The sequence below is a fragment of the Rhipicephalus sanguineus genome, chromosome 1, assembly GCF_013339695.2.
Source record: "Rhipicephalus sanguineus isolate Rsan-2018 chromosome 1, BIME_Rsan_1.4, whole genome shotgun sequence".
NCBI lineage: Eukaryota > Metazoa > Arthropoda > Arachnida > Ixodida > Ixodidae > Rhipicephalus > Rhipicephalus sanguineus.
The window spans coordinates 87897518-87914467 of NC_051176.1; the positions used below are offsets into that span (position 1 = coordinate 87897518).

General features: G+C 47.4%; 1 protein-coding gene across 1 annotated transcript; it reads right to left on the bottom strand.

Annotated features, from left to right (window-relative positions):
• Window positions 1–348: 348 nt before the first annotated feature.
• LOC119393590 (serine/arginine repetitive matrix protein 1-like) lies at window positions 349–14278 on the bottom strand. The gene is made up of 2 exons (XM_037660700.2): window positions 14236–14278; window positions 349–9385 (listed from the first exon to the last, which is right to left on the bottom strand). Exons 1-2 carry the CDS (start codon window positions 14236–14238, stop codon window positions 8699–8701), a joined length of 690 nt encoding a protein of 229 aa, XP_037516628.2. The 5' UTR covers window positions 14239–14278; the 3' UTR covers window positions 349–8698.
• Between the last annotated feature and the right edge of the window lie 2672 nt (window positions 14279–16950).

Genomic DNA, 16950 nt, shown 5'->3' on the forward strand with positions numbered 1-16950 from the left:
CTATCCAACCACTCAGCCAAAATGGGCATTACTGTCACATCTGCGCTGGAACGCAAGCAGTGTTGCAGGGGCTACTGCTGTGCCTAACATGCATGGCCGCGCTGGTACCGTTCCACCGCGGCCGCAACTCTCGTACCCCATTCAGTCACACTCCTATCCGAGGTTGATCACGTGACCTCCTCCCCTATCCCCTCTCAGGAGACTCCTCCTTTCCCTCTGGTCACGGGACGCCCACACGACACCGGCCGGCGCATGGTCCGCAAGGACAACTCTGCTGTAAATAGAAAGGCCGGTGGTGGTGGTGGTGGGGGGGGGGGGGGTGAGATAAACAAACAGGGTACAGACGACTTTCTTTCTTCGTCATAGTTCATTTTTTATTGCGGAATGTGCGACACCGTTTTTGAGAAAGATGAAACCTGGTGAAATGTCAGCAGCACGGGAAATAAAAGAGGGGAAGGGAGGTGGATGAGGAGGAGAGGAGTTTTCAAGTTTTGCACAACCTTGAGACAAAGTTCATGTCCAACTGAGAACAAGATGCACTGGGGATTCCTTTTTTTTTTCTTCATGTGGAGGACCATCATATAAACAGTCTCTCACTCCCCGGTCAAAAAAAAAAAAAAAAACATTAGCAACAAAAAAAGAAGGGTGCTTTGATAGCGCGTACAGTGATTCAACAAACATCCACGATGCTGGCGACACAAGCGCAGAACTTGGAACACTTAATGAGTCACACAAGCATTAAAAACAGCGACAAACGAAACTCAAAATGTGCATTATCGTTCTCTCTGACGCTCTGTGAACATCCGACTAGCCGCAATTTTGGCAAGCAACAGCAATCTATTAGACAAAAGAACATTTCCAAACATTTCGCCCTTTCATCGTCATCTGCAAACAAATCGCGGCACTCTCATTCATCTGTTGCGCGCACATCAGGTGTCAGATCACCTGATATCTCCTCCTTGCTCACTGTAATACCCTGCCAGCTTTCTTCCAAGCCACGATACAACGACGGTCTGGTCCTTCAAAGAAAAAAGAAAAAAGAAACGTGAACCATTCGAAGCCCTTTGCAATTTCATTTAATCGAGTCGGACAAACCTACGGATGTCGTTACTTTAGAGACGACGCAGCGAGTGCCAAGATGTGTTAAATTTTCAAACATCTAAGTAAATTTCTTCGATTTACTCAAAACCGACAGCCACCGTGCATAAACTATGTACAGCAAGTGCCGATGGTATGTGTTCACAATTCTTTCCCTGGACCAGCTAACGCCAGACTTGTACTCGGCGAAATAGATTTGTCAAAGAATCTTTTGTAGTCGCTTTCTAGAACTAAAAACATGTTAATGCAGAGCCATTTCGAACGCTTTACTTGAAGGCGGGTCGGGTGGCAACAAATTTTGAAGCGCAGCAAAAGAAGAAGCAGAAAAAAAAAAGAAACAACGCGAAAGGCAAGCACTAGAATTCTCGACCTCACCGCGTTATGTATGTACTGCCACGCGCCATGCGATTATTAAATAGAACGACATATAAAGAAAAAAAAGAGAAGACGCGGAAATGCAAGCCATTATTATATGTCAATAAGGGGGAGGGGGGCAGCGTAGAAATAGCGATATCTATACAAGGGGGCGAGTAACAGTCAAGAGATTTGCGCGAAAGCTTTTAAAAGTCACAGTGCGTCCTTCCGATCGCCATAGTATTGTTATTGCACATAAAAAAAAGGAACAGATGGTTCGCATGCAAGCAGCAGTTGCGGCATACGGTTGGGTCACCTGGTCTCGCATTTCGCGGCCGGGACCATAGAAAAAAAAAATAATAAAGAAACGGCTGACAGAAGGCGCCACCTTGACACGTCGGAAAAATTTATACACAATACGTCTCGTGCGGTTATACACTTAATGCATCGGTGTCAACTTCTCCGAAGAAAAAAAAAACAAAAAAAAGAACACGTACATCATTCTCAGTGTGTGTTTAAGTGCGTGTGTGTCTTTTTATGATGTGTTGGACGTGAAAGAAAGAAAAGAATGTGGTGTATTTTGCGTGTGAACATTATTTACATAGCGCTCGCGTGCTCACGTCTAAAATGAAGATGATAGATCGAGAAAGAACAAATTATAACTAAACATGCACCGCCTTTCCTGTTTGTCTATCTTTCTCTCGCTTTTTTTTCTTTTTCTATGCACGCTACCGATACACGGCTGACACGCGTTGCACACCAGCGAAGAATGGGGTAAAGAGAGGTTACAACTGAAAAAGGCACATTCATATGTATGTATATTATACGTGTGGTGGCTGTGGCGGTGGATTGAGACCTCTTGAATTCTCTGGTACATCCCCAGTCGCCTATATCCCTCGCCATAAACAGTAGCGCTAACTCGCGATCATTCGAGACACGGGTTCGACTCCGCAACACTTCCATTTCTCTGTCCGTAACAGGGGGTTACTGTCCTGGACACTGCAAGATACCGCCGCTATTCCGCCATCTTCTCGAATTCCGCCATCTTGTCAGTTCTGATTGGCCCAGAGGGCCGCTGCGGCCTCTCCGATTGGTTCAAGATGCCGCCATTACGGAATCTGACAAAAAAATAACATATGGAGGAATTCGACAGTGTACAGAACAGCAACACCGGGTCACGCTGTATACTATGCATATATACATACGAGCGCAAGTTCCGTGCAATCAACACGTCCTCGTCCGCAAGACGAGCCGCATATAAACACCTAAAACCGCGGCGGGATGACATGACGTCGGCAGCTGCTTTGATACTGTGAGACAGTGACGGGAGCTTTTTTTTTCTTAAAGAGGATATGTGACAAACACTGGCGCTCTCCCACGTAGGATATACCATATATATTTTCACATGCACGACCCGCTTGAATTCTATAGAGAATTATATAGAAAGAAAGGTGCTTATAGAAGAGATTGGATGCGCGACGAGACATGGGGTATTTTTGTGAGCGGCTCGGTGCGTTCGGCGGGGGGTAAGCGTTTACGAGGAGGCGTCTGGTAAAGAAAAAAAAAATGGAAACAAAATAAAAATAAAAATTGATAGAAAGCGTCGAGGTGTGGTGGTGGTGGTTATGGCAGCAAAAAAAGGTCAGCCAATAGTTTTTTTTTCTTTTCATTTTGTTAATGTCACGAGCCACCTTAAGCGGCGACCACCACGTATAGGCGCCTTCATTCTCAAGCATGGTCGCAAATATAAATTTTACGAGACGTTTTCTAACCATTTCAACTACTCCTGTCCGGCTCCGCACACACGCCGTGGCAACTCGAGACACCAACAAGAAATAGCTTTTCCATAAGGTTCCAACCTAGCATCATATAACAATATTTAACCCGACGCGAAGGGCAAGCACACGTAGGTAGCATTACAGCACACCAGTCTCTTAACTGTACACAGCGATATCTCACAGAACGCAGCTCGCAATGCCGCAGGAACGCTCCGCATGCTCAGTCAACACTTCGCGAGGACTTCGCTAAACGCGCACACCAGTCAATCCATTATACAAAGACATTGCAAGAAATAAATTCCAGGAAAGGCGCGATCAACTTGAGTCTCCTCAATTAACGGCTGAATTGAGTTATGAAGGCTATGCATTTGTGAAGAAAACGGTCCCTAATTCTGCGGTAGTAGAATAATCATCGCGATGTCAAATTAGGTTATTTGTTATAGATGAACATTCTGCAAGCAAAGGAAAAACATTACAAGAAACAACGCTAGCAAAAAGGGATATCAAGGCATTCAATTTCGTAGCGCCATGGATTGCCAGGCTCTTGTTCATCTGTATGCTCGTGCTACGGAAAAAAAGTAATAAAATTGTCGTGGCTTCAGTCTCCCACAAGCTTTGGAAGGCTAACTAAGCCGTTTCTTACATTTCTTACAAGGTGGCTAGGCATGTCCCATGGCTTACGCCTCACATCCTATCAATACTTAAAGCTTTTTATATGGTGTGTGTAAGTGATGTTGACATACGTGGAAAAAGGAAGACCGCTAAATCGGTTTGAGCGTCGTTAAAGTCTGCCAGCGTGCGCTCGTAATTGAGCGCAGGTAAAGGAAAGGTAACGAAGGAAAAAAAAAAGGTAGTAATAGTGTGTGAAAATGTTCATTTGTTGGGATATTCTTGAGGACCTTATGTACAAACGCGGCCAGCATAAGCAAATGGCGCTAGCAGCTGCAAACTGTTCATAAAAAGTACAATTGATCTAAGAAAAACAAGGTCAAGATACCCGCCGCCCCGTCTCCTCTGAAATCGACGCTGCTTTGTCGCAGGGTTTCTACACAGTGCACCTAACTTCTATGCTCAGTTAGGTGGAAAACACCTAGCACCAAAGCTTCAGCAAGGCGGATAGCTCATTTTTTATCGACTCTACAAGGCTTCGGCTTCAGGATTTATCTCTTTTTTTCTAGTTCGCGAAACCCCGAAGCGAGCATGGTCGACATTCTTTTTTATACCGCGAAACTATTTATAACCGTTAGCTCGGACTTTCTAAGAAAATCGGCTAAAGCTCGAGCAGGCAAGCTTTTCTTCTGAGAAGACAAGTACAGACGGGTCCAGTGCTAAAGGGAACACTTGCGCACAGGGAATGTCCGGATTCAGCTTTCTTGGAAACGTGTCTTAATTTTCATAAGACTGCCGGTGGTAGACAGTTCTGACTCCTTTTTGACAGAGTATAGTCGGATACAACTTAAAATAAGTTCGGAGAGGCCCCGCCCAGATGACCGAAGCGCGGCAGCCAATCGCCTAAAGGAAAAGTCCCGCTCATGAACTCGGCTATGTTCTCGGAAGGCGGAGTCACCGGCCGTCCTGCTCGTGACGTCAGTCTGGAGTGTGCGCCTATTGGTGCAGGCTTGTGTGCATCCGGCCTTTGAGGAGGAAATCTTCTAAAGTTGAATCCGACTATAGTGCCGTTCACGAACAATGTTTTCACGCTCACATGCAGTTATGAGGCCAGCAGTATGAAAGGCGCTAATTCGAGCGTTCCCTTTTACAGTGGACAATGCTGTACATTCTGAGCCCTCTTAGCGTTTTCCACAATCTATCAGTACGCGGACCAACCGTCCGCGGGAACGCACAAGAGCGCACACGCTGGTACTTTCCAGACAGAAGAATCCTCAGAGGGGACACGCGTTTGCCCGTAAAGCTAAACACTGTCTTTACTTTGTAAATAATCTGTTCCTGAGCTAACCGATAAAGGTCAATGACAGCTAGCGTGTGAGATGGCACGTCGACCTACGCGTCATTGGCAGAGTGTGGCTACACTATCAACATATTGAAATATCAATATATTATAGATTGCGCTTAACAACGCTTCAGCTTGGTCAAGAACTAAGCGAACCTGATCCAATGCTGGTACTGAGAAGCTTGTCGAAGCCATCAATTTTAAGGTTGCGCTGTCCATGTTTAGAGTACTCAAGAGGCACTTAATCCCCGAAATCACTTAGTAATCAGTTAATGTGAGCTTTCTTTAACATTACTTCGAACACGATTCGCATTCGCGTATTGTTATTAGCCTTAGGAAAAGTTCTTTAGATTACGAACTTTTTTTTTTTCACGAGAAGGGTGTTACGTTTACCAGTTGATTTCGAACTACCCTGACGGAATTCCGGGTATAGGTTGAAATGCAGTCGAATTAAGGACAGAAAATTTGGAACTGCGCTATTCTGCACCGAAAGCTCATATCAAGCTTGGTCGATCTTCACGAACACGGTTACCGAGATTCGCGTCGTCACGTTGTGAGAGTTCAGTACTTTTTTACCCCCGGTTTAAATGTGTTGTGTCTCGTCAAACGCACCCAGCCCTGACGGTGAACAACTCACGTGCAGGTGAAAGTCTCGCAAACGGTTGCCATTTTCTGAAGCTAACATTAAACCTAAACAGAAAGTTGAAGCTGTACGTAACACCGGGATACTTAAGACAAGGCCCGAACGGGAAGGGGCCAAGGGTATACCGACACACAGGCACGCACGGACAAACACGAAAACGCAATCATACCCCATTCGTCTTGGGAGAAGCCAGAAAAGAATCAAAAGGTCGGGAAGGTCCGCATAGTTAGAAGTGATTTTACGATAGCAAAGCGGCTGGGGGTGAATACGGATCGATATTCCTGAGATGGCGGAATCGTCCGCTGTTGGCACGTGGAAATGGGGGGCGCGATGTGGCCGACCGATCGGCGTGCGCGCATGCGCACTCGGGGCGGGCGACTTGTCCGCGGATATGTGCAAAAGTGGCGCCGCTCTCATCATCTCATTGCGTCTCGCGACCCTTCTTTCTTTTTTTTTAAACTCCTAAGAAAAAAACGCCACGTCTTCTTCGCTAAACGGCTGGCCGGTAAAAACAGTCTTTCTCTTTGCGTGTTGCGCACGCGCGCTTTCAGGTTCTCGAGACCGAAACTATAGAGCTGTGCTACTCACGGACGTCCAATCCGAACGCACGCATAACCTTTTCCACCTAGTCTCACGCTGTGACTAAAAAAAAGAATGGCTAGTGACGCACAGACACCGATGTACATAAGCAGTACGGATTCACTTACAGTCGGATACAACTTAAGAAGTCCGGGGAGGCCCCGCCCAGACGACCGAAGCGCGGCAGCCGATCGCCTCCGCGACTAAAGAAATAGTCCCGCTCATGCTTAGCACGTCGACCTACGCGTCATTGGCAGAGTGTGGCAGAGGGGACACGCGTTTGCCCTTCTCCGAAGGCGGGGTCACTGGCCGCCCGTCTCGTGACGTCATGTTGGAGTGCGTGCCCATTGGTTCAGGCTTGTGTGCACTTGCCTTTGAGGAGGAAATGCCGCGGATTTCTAAAGTTGTATCCGACTACAGTGCTAATGAAGGCGACACTCAGTGCTTCAATTAGACAACGTCTCGCGGTGTAACTAAACAAGGATAAAAAAAGAGATAAACGAGTGTGAACAAGACAAAACCTTGGTGTCAACAAAACGGCCCCAGTGCGAACAACGAGACATGTGTATTCGTGTGTATGTGTGTGTGTTTGCGTGCGGCGTAGGCATTTACTGCTACTATACGGTGACCACAGCACATAAACCGCACAGCTGCTATTGTATATAGTATAGCTCAATGACGCGCGGACCTGTGACATGAAAATTCAGTTAAGACAGTTCCTTTGTACATTGAAATATGATCATATGCTTCCTTCGAAACGACGCTTTCATATGGGAACACGGGGAGGAAGGGATCCGCCGAGAACAACGAAGAAGGTAAAATAATGCACGTAAAAGTCCTTTGAAAAAGTTTGTTTGCGAAGAACAAATTCACACGGGCTAATACAGGTTAGCAGGCAGGCAGGCGGCTTCCTTTTCTTTTTGGCGTCTGCCGTTATCTGCCGGAGGCGCACAAACAACGCGCACGAACAGACACCATTGCGGAAGTTGTCCGTTTTTCTTAACGCCCCAGCTGATAGACGCAGCGTACTCGCAGCAAGTGACGGAAATGGTTGGTTGGTTGTGGGTGGTGGGTCTACTTTTTAGGGTTTGGTGGAGGTTTTCGAAAGTCTCTCGTCCGCGATGCATTCGCGTCACAACGCCCATGGCTCGCTGAGCAATGTTGCGACGAAAGGCGTGTTTCTCTTACGGCCGTGTCTTTCGCACGAAGATGGCGAGTATCTCTTTCTTCGAAACGTTTCAACAGCGACGACCACCGAATGGAGCATGTGGCCTTTTGTTTTCTCAGACGGCGTGGTGACGAAGAGGTTGTTCGCTCATAAGCATAACGCTCCAAACGAGGGTGAAAATGAAGGCTATTGAGGTAACGGCAGATGTTGATCGGCACCAGCAGACCACCGAAGGGGGCTTTCTTTTTTTTACTATCAGAGCAGAAAGCAAGAAACCGCTTCCAGAACGAAGCAAAGGCGGGATCGCATTGTTCGTCCTGCTTCAAGAGAACACACGGAACGACAATAAATCTTGACCGCAGAAAACCTTTGGTGCCTGGTCTGATCGAGGGAGGGTTTGGTGGATGTCTTTGATAGATGCCGGTGGCTCGCGGCTGAGTTCTAGAGGTAGACGGGTTCGACAACATTTCCAGAACTCGAACGAATGGGAACCAGTCAGCTTACGAGAGTGATCAGTTTCTACAGTCTTGTTCAGTTATTACTGGAAGAAATGTTCCCGGAACCGTGCGTTTTTATCAAGCTTCCGCGAATGACCACAGTGTCCTGGTGTATCCAGTTTAGTGTGTTCGCTCACTTCTCTTAAACAAATCGACCGCTTGCTTTGCAGCGTGTGGGTCAACATCGCGAATGATGATATCACCGCGGTTACACTTCTCCCTCACTTCTGTAGATGTCATTCAGCAGGTCTCCTCCTGTAAATCCAAATATACATTTTTTGAGGACGTGATCCAATCCGGTTTCACACATTTCTTTAGACTCCAATGTCTCGTAACATGATCCTTCTTGACGACCCGTCGATCACTTGACAGAACTTCCAGAGCCTTACCCTCCTCGAACGCATAGCAAAGCAGGACGAACAATCGACATCCAGGTATCTCAGCCCCACACTCCGTCAAGAAGCGGAGCCGTGCAGGTAGAGACCACGGCGTGAGCTCTCAGCGTTGTCGCCAAACACCCGGCGGTGCAGGTGAACACAACACATCCAGCAGCCTCTCGAAGCGAGCGACGCTCCACTCAGACCTTCAGGTATCAGGCCCCTCGGACCCCTAAGTCGGTGGTATGCATTCTCACGGCACGGGTGGAGGCGCAGCGCCACGCTTTCCCTTCATGCCGAAGAGTCTTTTGAGCGCGTGCAGAAATCGGAACCGGCCTTTCTTCTTGGGCCTCGGCTGCGGCAGGGCCGGCGGTGGCACCGGCGACTCGGCAACTGGCGTCGCCGGCACCGGCGACTGCTTGCCGTTGGCCACCACCGGGGTCGAAGACCTCCTGGGTGGCGTCACCGCTCGGCGCCGCTTCAGCTGCCGGGTCTGCAGGCAGGCGCGTCTCCGGGCGGGCAGGAGGAGCGTCTCACCATCGCTGCGCTGTGCCCACGACCGGCCGCGACGCGTACGAGGCGGCGCGCTGCTCGTGCGGTGACCGGTGCTCGTAGTGGGACGGCTCGAGCGAGCCCCCGCCCGAGCCTGGCGGGGGCCCCCGCTGCTGGTGCGACTGCTGGTAGGCGTGTTGTTGCTGGTGCTGCTGCTGGTGCTGCTGTTGCTGCTGGTGGTGGTGGTGTTGCTGCTGCTGCGACGACCAGTGGTCCTCCGGTGGCGGCCCGTGGCGACCCGCCGACCCAGGAGCCTGGTGCGAAGGGGCCGACGAGTGCGACCTCTGGGAGCCGCCTCCGCCTCCTCCGTGGACTCCCTGAGACGGGTGGACGCCGCCGCCTCCGCCTCGGGGTCCGCCGCCTCCCATGGAGGGCTCGCCCCGAAGGTCTGTCAGGGCGAGGAAGGAGCGAAGGACATGAAAGGAGCGCGTTAGACAGGCGTTCTTTATTTATTCATTTGCAGTGCCCTGAGGGTATAAAATACATTATAGAGGGGAGGGGCATACGCAGCAAAAGAGAACGAAAAACAAAAAAGAACAAAAAAAGGGAGCATATAGGGAAAATTAATACATACAAGTAATAATAGCGCAGTATTCTTACAGCAGCCTTGGCAGCCTTGTTGTGTTCTTTGAGCAGGTTTCTCGCACCTTGTGGTCCGAGTACCCGTACGTGTCCTTTTAATGGGACATGCGCGGTTTCTCGGACCTATGCGTCATTCACAGTCAAAGTAGGGGCTGTGGGTTAGAATGACAGATAGCTAAGCTAGATTGTAGGGGTTCATGATAAAGGACGGTGGACGTGCAAACATGGCGGTTGTGTTGTCCGGAGTTCTCTCTTGTGTCCGTGTTTGCACACCTACCGTCTTTTATCGTGACCGTGGGTAGCACGTAAAAACACCCAATACGTTATCCTGACAGCAGAGGTGACAAGAGGGCTTTTATTTAATGATTCGTTCCGACGATGGCAGCGCAAGAGAAGACGAAGCAGCAGTCATGTTTCTTTCCTCGCCCTCGCCTCGTCTCCCGTTATAGTTACCATTCCAGCTTTGAATGCTTTGTAGCTAGGTAGCCTGGCCGCTTTCAGTGAAATACACCTTAGTTATCCAGACTCGAATGCAGCTGTTCTTCGTTTTCGTGAACGCTTTTGTCTGAGAATATTAAACAACCCTGTGAAGGACAGCGAAGCACTTGAGAGGCGGTACAGGTGTCCCGGATTGTAAAATATTGACAGCTACGGCCTTAAAGAAAATCGAGTGGCTAGAACAATTTTCTCGTTCTACGCTCAACAAATGCTTGCCAGTGCGATGTCGACACACAACGACATTTGCAAAGCTACCGACCTGGTAAAAATAAAAACAATTTGAAAAGTAATGGTGGGCGAACCTTCAAGATTCTTAGAGCAAATATCTGATTTTGCAGGTTCTTTAATCGTAGAAGTTATTTGGCATCGGTCGGCCGACATGTCTCGTGGTGTGTTGGCTATCGCTATTAGACAACCCCCGTTGGTTGGTTGGTAACAACTTTATTGATAGTCCTCCAGAGCTTTCGCCGACCGGGCCTTTCTTATGAAAATATTTAGCTATAGGATCGACTTTAGGAATACAGGGCGAGATTACATGTGGTGCATTCGCACGCATAAAAATAGCGTATTATCGCTGCTGCACCAGTATGAGAGCGTCAAGCTCTGTAAAGCAGAAAATGCAAGTGCTTATAGAACAGGGGCGTAGCCAGAAATTATTTTCGGGGGGGGGGGGGGGGGTTCAACCATACTTCATGCATGTTTGTGCGTGTGTTTGTATGTGTGCGTGCATATATGCACATGCAAAATTGAAACATTTCGGGGGGGGGGGTTGAACCCCCCCCAACCCCCCCTTGGCTACGCCCCTGTTATAGAAGATGCGAAGCCCTCACACACCCCTCGCTATACAAATGAGTCCCTGATCAGCCCTTCAGTCAAACAAGCAATTCTAAACCTTTCGCTTGGCACAACCTATACGAAATGCAACTCGTACATCGCTGGAAATACTTCACAAGTGTGGCTGTGCCTGTGAAGAGACTTATGAAGAAATAAAGGGCCTTCCTTACACTACAGGAAACACGATACTCACCGTGAAAAGCTTTTCGACATAGTCACGTGCTCTGAATAGGAGACGATGCATGGCCGTCATAAATGTTGCAACGCTCAAAGTGCTTCCAACGTACAATTACAGTTCCTTGAGGAATCTGGAATACCTAAGCTACTGATACTGAAAGCAGTACCTCGCATCGTGGCAAAATACTGCTTTAACTAAGGCACATAATTTTCCATGTTTCATGTTTTCTTGCGTTTCCGCGGCTACATTTTCTTGTATGGCGCTCGTGACGGACGTTTCTTTATTATTTTTTTATGTAAGTGTATTTAAGATGCTGGCGTCTATGTATGGGTCACCGCCTATTTCTCTTCTCTTACGTAATAGTTGATATCGCAGTGTTGTTAAGAAAGCCAGCAGTTTGACAAGAGAACAACTCAACTGTAAGGTTCCCCTGGCTGTTTGTATTTTGTAAGAATAAGAAATTATATCACTGCTGTATTTTTTTCTCGCGCCACGTGCTAAATTTTACGTAATACTACAATATCAGCGAAGCTGAATGGCCAATGCCTCCTATATTGCATCAACTTCTTAAATGCCGGCAATAAAAAAAATAATAAAGGCAAACACTAAACCCGCCACGACATTAAAGGCGAAATTGCTTCTGTATTGCTAACGTTGGAAAAGATCTCTGGAAGAACAACCCGGCGTCCCACAGAATGCGTAACGGCGGTACTTGTCTAAGCGCCTGACAACCACCTAATTGAATGACCGGGAGCGCCATAGAATAAAAAAGAAGCTACAGAAAAGAAATGCGCACAGGAAACGAACACTCTTTGGTTTGTTCGCTAGTATTGGCAGTGCGAGCCCCTTTAATGACTTATTGAGAACTAAGTAATGCAATTTCCTGCACACTGCGGACTTTCTATAAGACTTGCCCGTGGTGCCCTGGCTGCGCATACGAAGAGAGCATTGTTAATGCGCAGACGCAATGGTTAGAACACACGTTGGAAGAGCCGCTCCTCTTCTTTTTACCTTCAGCCTGCGAAGCTGTTGTTGGCTGCAAGCTGACATACACTTTTTTTTTACCAGTTTGCACGACAGATGCTGGATGCTTCAAGTCCAGCACTCACAAGGCTACAGTAGCACCGTGACCCGTCTACTACTGTAATTTAGTGGTGAGGTGAGACGTGTGTCAATTTCTACAATGGAACGTGACACCTGATGCTCTCTGACTGCCTCTGATGCTCTCAGATTGTCAAGATACGAATCAACCTGTTGTATATGCATGGACCGCAGCAGTGTTGCTTAATCTAAAGCGAATTTTCGTACCCTCACCGCTTCTTTCTATCTTTTCATCCCTTAATCCCTTTCCTTCAGTGTGGGGTAGCAAACCGTTCGCGCATCTGGTTGACCTTCCTGCCATTCATTCTTCCTCCCATACCAGCTTCAAGTTAGTGTGTGCGTTATGTGCAAACCAACATAAAGCTAAGCTGCTGCGTTGCCTTAATGACTTCATTAGGCACAGCACACCGCACACCACTATTCTCAGCCGCTGAAGAATAGCGGCCAATCTGGACTTGCACAATTCAGGCCAGCCCACATCACACACGCATTTGTGATTCCTTTCTTTGCCTAGCCATGGTAACGATCCACATTTCTATGGTTCTGGTAGCGTTAATGGCTTTGTGCAATGCTACGTAGAAGCGTAACGCTTTTCCTCTGAATTTCAGACTGTTTCGTAGACATGTACGACGTGCCCTCGTGATCTGAAATTTTCTGCGGATTCAAACACTGTTCTGCGTTTCCTAAACGTCGTCTTTAGTCAGCAACACAATTGCGATGTCCAAGTAACGTACATTTGACTATGCACTCTCATTACTCTGGTACATACTCTCATTATCTAAACGTGTGTTCTAGCTTTAGTTGATAAGAAAAGAGACAAGTCTACTACGCAAGGAAACTTCTTGCATCTAGTATGGAAAAAGAAAAAGAAACTCGAGCACCAAGAAATGATAATACAAGCGATGTTTGTTTATGTGCATAGAACAGAAGTTTGTCAGGTGCGCATATTTGCGACGTCGATCCGCATGTTAAGCAAGAGCATTGTTTAAGCAGCCATTTGCTGTACGTTGTACAAAGGAATGGCTTCTTTACTCTGGGGATTAAAAATCACTTACAGTTTGCATGCTTTCGTATACGACAATCACAACCCCCAAGTTAACATGCTTTACATGCCATTCTCCACCGCAACAACCCAGTGCAAAAGAGCAGCCCCCGTACGCTTCAATTAACCGTGCAGAGAGGATAACACCTCCAGCCGACAATCGCAGTACCACAAGATGAACTCGAGAACTTTCACCGTATCGTGTACAAAATCGCAACGTTCCAATATTTTAACGATGCCATATCGGAAGCATGGCGTATCAGCATGGCGTATCAGCATGGCGTATCAGCATGGCGTATCAGCATGGCGTATCAGCATGGTGTATCAGCATGGCGTATCAGCGAAGGCCATCGACATTTCAGCTGAGAACAAAAACATCTGTTTAGATTGACTAATCCATGTTACCTCCTGTTCTTGTCGTTTTACTTGGATAATATATTGGAACAGTCGTTCCTATAAGTGGCAAGACACTCATTCTTCCTACTTTTCGTTGCTTTTACGTAGTGTAGACCTTGCCTTCGAAAGCGAAACCCTACCAATATTGCTGGAGTATCTATGCGACGTCTTCACGCGATCTATACGTTTCCGGGCAGCGGCAGTGCTTGCTTCGGGTTTAGAATGCGCCGGTGTGTTTGCTGCGAGCGTATACTATCCAATTGAATGAAGTGTGACTGTCAAAAGAGAAGCAGCTACAACACTCGTGGAGTAATAAGCAATCTGGTGCTGTGAGCGGGTCTTACGCAAGAGCAGAAACTAAGCATGGATAATATAAGAGGAACAAATATGGCAGCAGGTCGCAGCGTCAAAAAAAAAAGAAGAAAAAGAAAAAAGGGCAAGCCCCAGTCACAACCATGACATCCAAACCTAATAGTCCAACTGTATCCACCCGACTTAACTTTGTTAACTCCGTTTAGACAACCCAGTGATGCGAGGCATGCAAGTGCACCGAAGTGTGACACATGCTGACAAAAAAAATATACCCAGGAAAATCAAACAAGATTACCATGACCGAGGTTGGGCTTTCGCTCGTTCTGTTAGTAAGAGAAGCTGTGAAAGAAAAGTCAGTAAATGAAAGGAGAACGAATTTAAAACATAACAAAATGTCTTAGGTTTTGTCATTTCTTTCCATATTTTTATGTCACCTTATTGAATCCATACATTATGATTCTAATAAGCGTAAGAATGAATTACGAAAAAACACCTTTACTTTTTAGGTTACTTTATCATGAAGTACAGTCGAACCAAGCGATATCGAAGTATCATCGGCACCATAAGTAAATTCGTTATATCCGATAATCGTTGTGGTAGTAGCGATGTAAATCGGCTCTCATAAGCTGCCAATGCAGCTCACGATACCTCTTAGACACAAAAAAGCATTATTCCAGGCTTCAAACTCACTATAAACGATCTAATCTTAAGCTAGTCACCCTGTGGCATTTCAAACTTCAGTTCCTACCGTTGCGCAACTCGTCAAATGCGTTTTTTTTTCTTTGCGCTGGATAATGAAAATGTCCGCAACTTTTTCAAACGATTAAAAAGAAAAGTGGTTGTGAATTGTCCTTCAACATTTCTTTCGCTTTTTAACGCGATAGCGTTAAAGAGCTCGTATCGCAGAAATTCCGCCGTCGGCGTCGGCACCGTTGGTTGTGAGCGAAAAATCATCATCTTGTCCGTGACCGAAAAATAAAAAAAGCTGCAAATAAAATAAATAAAGTTACACCATCTCCCGCTAAAGAGGACCATGAGGTGATGCGAAGCCGGAGCACTTGCACGATCGCGTTCCGTTGGCGTTCATTGGGCATGCTACCGACCTCGCGTCGTGGAACGCGAAGAGGGACGCTACGCGCGTCGTATCTTCCATCTAGCCTGGCCGTTAATTCTCACAGGGTGAGCGGGGAACGCGGTCGACAGGCGGGCGAGAGGGGGGCAGCGTAGGAGAGGAGAGAGAAGGGGAGGGGACGCGCATGCGCTCAAGCTCATCGCGGCGTTGCGCAGGAGGGAATTTCGGCATGTCTAGCCCGCGTTTCAGAGGAAGAGTGGAAAGGGGGAGGGGAAGTGGAGAGGGGTATAGAAGAGGGGAAGGGGAGAGGGTGAGTGGAGAGGAGGTGTGTGTGGAGAGGGTATGCGCATGCGCAGTAAGGGCGGTCACGCCGCATACCACCACCGGATTGAGCTCCGCGTTAAGATACTTCGCATCTTATAAAAATGTTGGGTCCGAGGGAGAATCGAACCCAGGCCGTCTGCGTGGCAAGCAGGTGTTCTACCACACAGCCACGCCTCTGATTGGAGCTGCACTGAAAGTAACATTCACGCTTCCCAAAATACGCGTCCTGTATGCAGGTGTCACAGTACGAGATGCAATGTCGCAGTAATATTGCGTGGTACAAGCGTACATTGCCATCGGGCGTCACACCATGTCATTGTCATAACGACTTTGTGGTTTAATGACAGCCACCCATTACAGAAGGCACATTACTGCGCGTATTCCTTTAAGACCACGTAGGGGGTGCAACGCAACTTCGTAAAAGTTTCTCGCGCATAATTGCCCTTGGTTTAAAGAATGCTACCCATTACATAAGGCACGCACCTTAGTGCGCGCATTCTGTTAAACACTCGTAGTGTTCGAAGTGCGCACTAGGGGCAGGATATCTCTATCGCGTTCAACTCTTAAAGGCGAAGCTTAAGCGTCCCCCCAATTTTTATGCTACCTTTTGAGTTTCGAGCCCCGCGCGAACCAAATGTTTCTTCATTACATATCGCGGCGGCTCTCGCATTTTCGGTTTCGTTATAAGAGGATTAAATGTCATTGACGTGAAGCGAAACCAGCCAAAGATTGTATTTAGTTCGCTATAACCATCAATACGTTGTATAAGTGTTCTTTATAACGAGATTCAACTGTACCCAGTTCCTCGTCAACGTCCCAAAGTGGGATCCAAGAACGACTACTATAGTCGTCGTTTTTGGATAAAAACGGACTTCGCGTCTCGAACAGGCCCGTAAGCCACCTCCCACTCAGTATGCGCATGCGCGTCGGTCGCGGGACAGCACAGCGGCGACGCCGCCCACGGCGTCGAGCGCCTGTTCAACTGCTATCGCGACACTTACAGCGTACACGTAAAGGATACCACTAACCTTCACATTCTTAAAATACCAGAAGTCCTACTGTACTCCGTGTCATACATCAGGTGCAACACTGCAGAGGCTAGCGAGACTTCTCGCACTAAATGAGTTCCTTTAATCCCATTCCCCATCTCTACACAGAACAGCATGCCAGCATATAGACGCTGGCAAAAAAATCTCTGTTTTTCTATTAAAGAGTCTTTCTCTCTAATTCAGTGACTTCACTGAAAGGGAAGAGTGCTTTCTTGTGGGTCTTTTCCATCAAGATGGCACATACCCACAGCTGAACAGTCTTCTTTCACTCTGAAGTCTACCCAACTGAACCAAATGTTCACTAGGGGATAGCGTCTTTAAACACACCTAAATGGAACATTAAGGTCGCCTATAGTCTTTATTTTTTCTTTTTTTTTTTAGGCTGAGTAGTGCATGCAGATGTTTTGTGCATTAGAAATAAACTCCGATACACGGCTATCAATATGTTGTTCCACACCATTTAGCTAGCGTTGGTTGTTTTCAGCTTCCACCGGCATTTGCAGCCACAAAAGCTGACTACGACACGCGCGGAGCTATAGACATTGCTGACCGAACTCTTTGCGTA